Source organism: Melanostigma gelatinosum, assembly GCF_949748355.1.
Source record: "Melanostigma gelatinosum genome assembly, chromosome: 1".
Classification (NCBI taxonomy): domain Eukaryota; kingdom Metazoa; phylum Chordata; class Actinopteri; order Perciformes; family Zoarcidae; genus Melanostigma; species Melanostigma gelatinosum.
The window spans coordinates 4577971-4585631 of record NC_136634.1 but is presented as its reverse complement, the minus strand read 5'-3'; the positions used below and the strand labels follow the sequence as shown (position 1 = coordinate 4585631).

The 7661-nt window shown below is 41.7% G+C and overlaps 1 protein-coding gene across 1 annotated transcript in view; it reads right to left on the bottom strand.

Moving 5' to 3' along the window:
- Positions 1-3624, bottom strand: part of oaz2a (ornithine decarboxylase antizyme 2a) — a 9887-nt gene extending 6263 nt beyond the window's left edge. The window contains 1 exon segment of the mRNA XM_079266584.1: positions 3424-3624. Within this exon segment, the coding sequence (XP_079122710.1) occupies positions 3424-3533 (110 nt within the window). The 5' untranslated portion in view covers positions 3534-3624.
- Positions 3625-7661: the final 4037 nt, after the last annotated feature.

Here is a 7661-nt window from a genome sequence, read left to right as displayed (position 1 = left end):
GGAAATACAGCGCCATATTTGGCTCTAACAGCACCCGTTCCCTGTCCCAACACCTCTTGCTTCTTATCTACGATAGATAACAACACATGAAGTGCAGAAATAAGTGGCCTGCCTCGCGACAACAAAAGAGACACTCAAGTCTAAATCCTGCTTTGAAAACAAAAAGTATTATCAGCAAAAATCTCCTCTTAGCACAGTATAGACGGCCAAGGGTTTCTCTTTATTCACGCATTCATGTGACGAAGACAACAGGTAGGATGCAGATGGAGGAAGAGACGCCTGCTTCTCTGTTTCCATCTTCCCTTCCAGAAGCAGACAGTAGAGCCAGTCCTTGGTGGGAATGCCAGCTTGTTTTGAAAGGCAACACTTTCGGCTTCTGACATTCCGGCGACACTCAGCACCCCCCCCCCCCCCCCCCCCCACAGAATTTATGTTACGTCTTTACAGAGTCTTTTAAGGTCGGGGTTGACTTGCCGGGTGAAACAGACTCCGTGTGGGCCGATCACACTCACAAGCCTGGATTGCTTTAATGTGCTTGTGAGCGTTTAATCATCCGTGTGTTACAGTGAGACTCAGTGATGCAAAGTGCGTCATCATGCGATCCTGCCAGGAGGGGCGAGGTCGTGCATGCGTCTGCAAGAGGAACTGTTATGACATTATTTTAAGGGTGAATGCTTCCACCGCTGGTTTGCTCTTCCGGAGCGGTGTTGTTTTGAGAACAGATTCAGATAAACGGTTTGAGGGGATGCACAGCCCGAGTTGGGCAACCGCTGAGTTTAGCCGAAAGCCAAGAAACACAGAATTCAATCAAAACAGGAAGCGCTGTGGCAGGTTCTCAGAGAAGATTGAAACCGACTTCTAGCACTGTAATTACCTTAGTAATGGAAAAAGACTCAACTTAAAACCCAAATTGTCAACATAAACAAGCTTGTTATTGACACGCCTGTGTGACAGACGCTTTCACTTTCACTTCACTATTTCCCCACTTTGCCAACTTCTGACTATCTAATAAATTTTGAGTAAAATTGCCAAAAATGTGGGCCAACTGGTTTCAGCTTCTCATGACTGGATATCTCTGGTCAGGCTGTTATTTTCTTGGTTAATCATTTGGTCAATAAAACTTCAGGAAATAGAAAAAAATGAGTCCAAGGTGATGTCTTCGAATGTAAAGTTTTGCCTCACCAATAATCCAAAACCCCAAATATTAAGTTACGATGTCATTTTTAAATCCTCTCATTTCTAAAGTTTTGCTTTAAATTAATTTCCAATAGATGAATCGGTTTCGCTCTAATTGCTGGACGGACAAAATAAAACATCTTAACGTCAACATGGGCTTTGGGAACCTGTTCACTTTTTACCATCTGACAACTTTTGCTCCAAACAAATGACGACTAAAGTGTGTGGATAAACTAAATGTAGCGAGCCTCCTCGCGTGTTTTGTGTGCGGACATTATTTCTTTCCTCCGGTGCAACAGGTTCATTTCAAACTGGTCTGCAACTCATTACTCAATTGTAGGCGCATGCCTCAAGTCTGAATCACAGCCTCGCCAGACAATATTAGCCGAGGTTGACGTCTCCAGATGTCAGCTGACACTGGTTGGCACAGTCAATGTTTTGGTTTCGTTTACGGCGACTGAGGTTATGCAACCAGGCTGATGTAGGCCAGTTGATGCCAACAGCTGACATGGCCGTAACAGTCCGAGTGCTCATATAGTCACCGCTCTGTCTCACTGCATCAATGGACCTCTCTTGCTCTGCGCGTCAGATGATAAAACCCACAGAGGACAAAAACAAGTCCCTATTTAGGACCGTCAACAGCAGGAACATCCAGTCCACAACAGCATACGGTCACCATGCTGCAGCATACGGTCACCATGCTGCAGCATACGGTCACCATGCTGCAGCATACGGTCACCATGCTGCAGCATACGGTCACCATGCTACAGCATACGGTCACCATGCTACAGCATACGGTCACCATGCTGCAGCATACGGTCACCATGCTACAGCATACGGTCACCATGCTACAGCATACGGTCACCATGCTACAGCATACGGTCACCATGCTACAGCATACGGTCACCATGCTACAGCATACGGTCACCATGCTGCAGCATACGGTCACCATGCTGCAGCATACGGTCACCATGCTACAGCATACGGTCACCATGCTACAGCATACGGTCACCATGCTACAGCATACGGTCACCATGCTGCAGCATACGGTCACCATGCTACAGCATGACGGCACATGCACCACGTAAAGAAGGTCCAACATCATTTCAGCACGACTTGTTACGAGTGTTTCTCCAGTAGGCCTTGAATCAAGCTCGTTGTTGTGGAAACAAGTAGTTGATTTATCGATAAGTTGATCAACATTAATCCAGTTACTTGAGTGGAAGCATCTGCAACTTTCTCAATTTACAGTTAAAACGATTAAACACCTATTCGATCACAGCAATCAACAGATTAATAAAGAGTAAAAATAAGTATTAGTTGCAACCTTACAGTCTTTGTACAAACAAGAAACAGGTTCCCAGGAGAAACAACAATACTTTAAAAGTTTCATAAATGCGTTTGAATAGGGATTTAAAATCTAAAACACATATCCTGGCTGTGGTTGCATGGTGTGGTCTGGAGACCTTCTGGCCTTGCAGCACCCCACATCCACCAAATGAGAAATAATGTATTTCACCTCAACTTTGCATTAACCTATATTATACATTCTAGGATCCTTTGTATTTGTTGTACACTCGGACAAGAACATTATCAGATTGCGTCTAATGCAGCTCTCTCGATAGTTAACCTTAAATAATCTGCAGGATGAAGAAAACAAACAGTTATCTAGATGTCAGTCTGCAAACATCAAACGTGTGTGTTTACTCTCTGCAGTGACGGAATACAACGAAGCACATTGTACTTAAATACAAACTCAAGGTACTTTAATTATCCTACTTACTCCATCTCAGAGGCAGATATTGTACTTTTTATTCCACTAAAGTTTTTGTTACTTTCCAAATGTGTTAGTGTAGTAAGGTAGTACGTTAGTATATTACTATAACAGTAGTATAGAGTAATTAAAATGAGCCCCATCTTTACCACCTACAACACGAATACATCAATAATAATATGATTTAGAAATGGGCCATTCTGCATAACGTGTACTTTTACTTACTACCGAGTAAAATGTTTAATTCAGGAGGACTCCTACTGTAAAGAGTAAAGTAACGTAAAATACCTGAATACTTCCTCCACCGCTGCTTATCGGTCACTGTTTTCCTGCTATTTTGCCAGTTAGCTAAAAGTAAAGTCGAGCTATTTATCAAGCTCAACTCCACAACAGTTTAACAACCTGCTACCAGTGGAAACAGACCACCAGGCTGCACTCATTACACTTCTAGAAGAACATTAGCATTCTCCTACCTTTCCTCTGTGTTCAGCATGATAGCTTCGAGGAAACACGGGTCTTTAGTTCCTTTTTCACAACTAAAACAATTATTATTCGATAAAAACTCGACAGACAAGTTCACCATCCGTAAATTAAGACTAAACCTTGTTGCGGTAAAAGTATCTGGTGCGTTTGCGGGAGAGCAGGAAAGCGATTCTTTGACACTCCACCGAGCAGCAGCGAGTCCGCGGTCCGCAGCAGCAGGAAGACAGCTTTTATAGTCGCAGCAAGGCATCATGGGTAATCCGGACTGGTTTTACAAGTCACGCGAAGGTAAACAAACAACCATCCAACGGTTAAATCCTGTTCAGTCTGTAGTTCAGGGGTCTCAAACTCCCGGCCTGCGGGCCGAATCCGGCCCGCCACGTCATGTTATGTGGCCCGCGAATCCGCCAGCAAAAAAATATATACATATATTAATTTTTTTTTTAAGTTAGACTTGATAATGAAAATATCCCCATAGTCGAAATTATGAGATAGAAAGTCAAAATGATGAGATTGAAAGTCAAAATGATGAGATTGAAAGTCAAAATGATGAGATACTTAAACACACAGTCATAGAAGTAGCTCTTTGGCTGGTTACTGTACATTTGACATGGAAATGTATTGTGAGTACATTGAAGACTACTTTAAACGTGGCTTTAAAACACATGAAATACTTCATGTGGGATTGTGCAAACGCACCCTTGAAAGGATTTTAAGCTTTGAACAAAGTTATTGTAATAACTTGTTTGATATTTGTCTTTGTTATGTTCTTCAATAGTTTGATCTTTGAGAGAGTAATGTGGGTTTCTTAACCCTAAATTAAAAGGATTTAAGTTATAATAACAGAAATATGCTTCAATATATTTTTACATTTAAATAACTGCATGTACAATATTTTTACACTTGAATAAACAATAATCAAATGCAGAGAATTATTTAACAATATGCTAGGAGTAGTTACATTTACAACCGGCCCTTTGTGGGCGACCATGGTGCTGATGTGGCCCGGAGTCAAAATGAGTTTGAGACCCCTGCTGTAATTCAAACACATAATAAAAACAATCACAAATATGATGATTCTTTTTTATTATTATTAAGTGTACTGTAACTGTATCACACATAATGGTAGTTTTAATTGCATTACCGCATGATAAAGCTACTGTAGCCTATTTAAATTACGTTTAAGATAATTAAGTTTTTAGTCAGCATACGGGTTGTTTTAAGACAGATAATATAGTCCACAGTATGGCTCACTTCTTAGCGTGTGTAGGTGTGTGTGTGTGTGTGTGTGTGTGTGCCTGTGTGTGTGTGTGTGTGTGTGTGTGTGTGTGTGTGTGTGAATTTTGGCATTCATCTATTCTGCACTTGCACTTGTATCATTATGTTATTTTTACGTAAAGCACATTGTGTTGCATTTGATTTTGTACAAAATGTGCTATACAAAGTCAAACAAAGTTGACTTGACTTTAATATGTACAGATGTTTTGTCTTGAATACATTCCTTGATGTTGCTGTTGAAATATTTACGATGCATTTTTCTTGCAGATATATTGTTGTGTAGTATCCTTGAGTAATGGATGCCTAAAAACTTGTTCGTGCCTTTATTTCAAGCAGTAAATGTTCTGAGATGTTGTTTCCTGCTTCATTTGCTGTCTCAAACTTTGATGGAATACAGTTACGTGGAAAGAAAGGTTTTTATAGGTTTTCTAATAAAATTGCATTTCTATTTCTTGTTGAATTAAAGGATTCATTAAGATTAGAACCTCATTTGTTACAAAAACATACATTTTCAATGACAAAAGGATGAAAAACTGTGCAAAACCAACGATCGAGGGGTTCGTAGAGCGGCGTTGGAAGCTTAGTGCCACAGACTAAAAGTGGGTTAAAGTAAGTCAGTCCCAGATGTAGGACTACAGCATCCAGCAGCAGACAAAAAGCAATCCGAGCACGAGCCGGAGCTCAGGTGGAAACTGAGCGTCTTCGTTTCCCGCCGCTGCCCTCCAGCGCAGCGTCGCAGAGCCGCACATGAGCTGCTGGCTGAAAGGCAGAAACATCTCTCGTGTTTCAACCCGTCGCCTCGCTGCTGTTTGAGACAGACACCGCTGACCTGGTGTTTTATCTTCGTTCTCCTCACACGGGAGACAGAAGGCGGATCGTGTGAACTGCAGGAGACACTCTATCTCGGCTTGGAGGATGAAATATTCAGCAGGAGCTCGGCGGGGGAATCAGACTGAAAAACCGGTTGGTTGATGTTAGAAATGGGCCTCATCGGAGGATGCGTCATTCAGATAATAACATTTCTGCACGAGCGTCTGTCTCACATGCTTTTTCAGTAAATATATGAAGTGCAGAGAAATGCACTCAACAAAAACGACATCCACATTGCAGAGCACCGTGCCAAAGGCAGGTTTTTTTGCTTGATTGCAGTCATTTGTTTTTGTTTAGGTTTTATTTTGAGTCCCTATGAATGAGGCTGGAATGACATTGATGCTCAAATAAACCGTTATAACTCAACACAGTCTCAAAAGTACAAAGTAACAAAGTTTATTCCCCACGAAAAAGACTGATGATTCATGTTCATGTTCATGACAGGTTTGTTCTCTGACTTTTAACTTAGATTGTGTGTGTGACAATCTCTGATTCAAGATCTAATTAAAGTTCCCATTGTTCCTCTCCGGCAGCATCCCATATTCGGTTTGGGGAAAGGTTATTTTTTTGTGCAGATAATCACAACAAACACAAGGACACAATAAACTTCATGTCCACAATTCCTTCATGTCCAAATGTATCGACAACTGCTGTCTTCACTGAAAACAGTGTTCTTGTAATGTGCAGATAAAACGTTTGGATACAGAGCAGCCCTTCTCTCTTTGCCAAATCCTCAGTGGAAGTTATGACGATGATGATGATGATGATGATGACAGTGATTGTTGTGGGCGAGGTCCTCGTCAACAATGGAGCCAAGCGTGTGGGCGTCCAAAGGAAGGACAAGTCGTCCGCTTTTTGTTCTTCAGATGATTTGTTGTTATGTGCTTTGGTGAGTCGCATGGCGGATGCTGTTACACAGAGCAGTGAGTTGTTGACCGAGAGAGAGTGGACGGATGCTTTTCACTCCAGCTACACCACATCCTGACGTTACAATAGAAATCGTCACGATGGACCACATTCTGCTACTTTTATTTTGTATTTTACGTAGAATCGTTCAGGAAATGTTTGAAATCTAAAGCACCATCAGGCTGGAATAACCAACTCGCTCAGATTGATTACTTCTTTTCTTGACTACAAGACTTCTTTACTTTGCTAAATACTTGTTGTTGTTTCTGATTGTATGACTCCTCAACCTGTTTACAATCCTCTATTTGAGTCCAACATACAGACTGTGGAAATACTGTGAAGCTCTATGTGACATCAGGTCGTACTAGATTTGGTTAATTACATGAATTGACATTAAAAAACATACATGTTATCTGCCTTTAAAGGTTGCATGCGATGAGTTTAGCTGCACTTTAGCTGTCTGTTCAGAGGGAAAGTGTTGCGGCCTGCAGGGTGTTGGAGGAAACATCGGCCCGATTCCGTCGCTCTCTGCACGTGTAGCCTTGTTTTTCTCAGGAAGTTGCCCTCCAGTGATAAAACTCTCAACACGTGCTGGAATTCACATCTGAGTGCCACACTGTTCTCTCTCTGCAGTCACACTCAGCGCCTTTCATTCCTGAGCTGATTGGCTCACCTCACTTCTTTTGTTTTGCAAAAAAACGTGTCGAGTTTCTTTACCAATCATATTCCTTGTCGTGTGAAACATTCTTTTAAACTTCAGAACATTGTGTGGAGAAATACAATTGACAGAAAATATGATTCAGTGAAGTTAAAGCTGCAGTTTTCTCTTAACGGCAAAAGAAAAGACAAAAAGGCCAGAATTTGATTCGAGGCTCCAGCGAGCTACATGCCGCTGAATTAGCCGCGAGCCTTTTGGCTTCAGCAGAAGGCTCAAGTATTTGCCAGACTCTCATCTTGATAAGCAACTTTTTTGAGTTGCTTCGCAGTCGTAGCAGTTGATGCCAGTGCTGGAATTGCAGGATTTGACCAAAGCGGTGTGTGCTCGCATCTCCATTTGTAGCCAATAGGAACAGCTCTGGCTGGATTTTCTGAAGCCTGAAAGCAGTCAAGAGGAGCTGCAGAAGTCGAGCTTTCTCTCAGACTACTTGAATTACAATATGCTAAAAGGTTATTA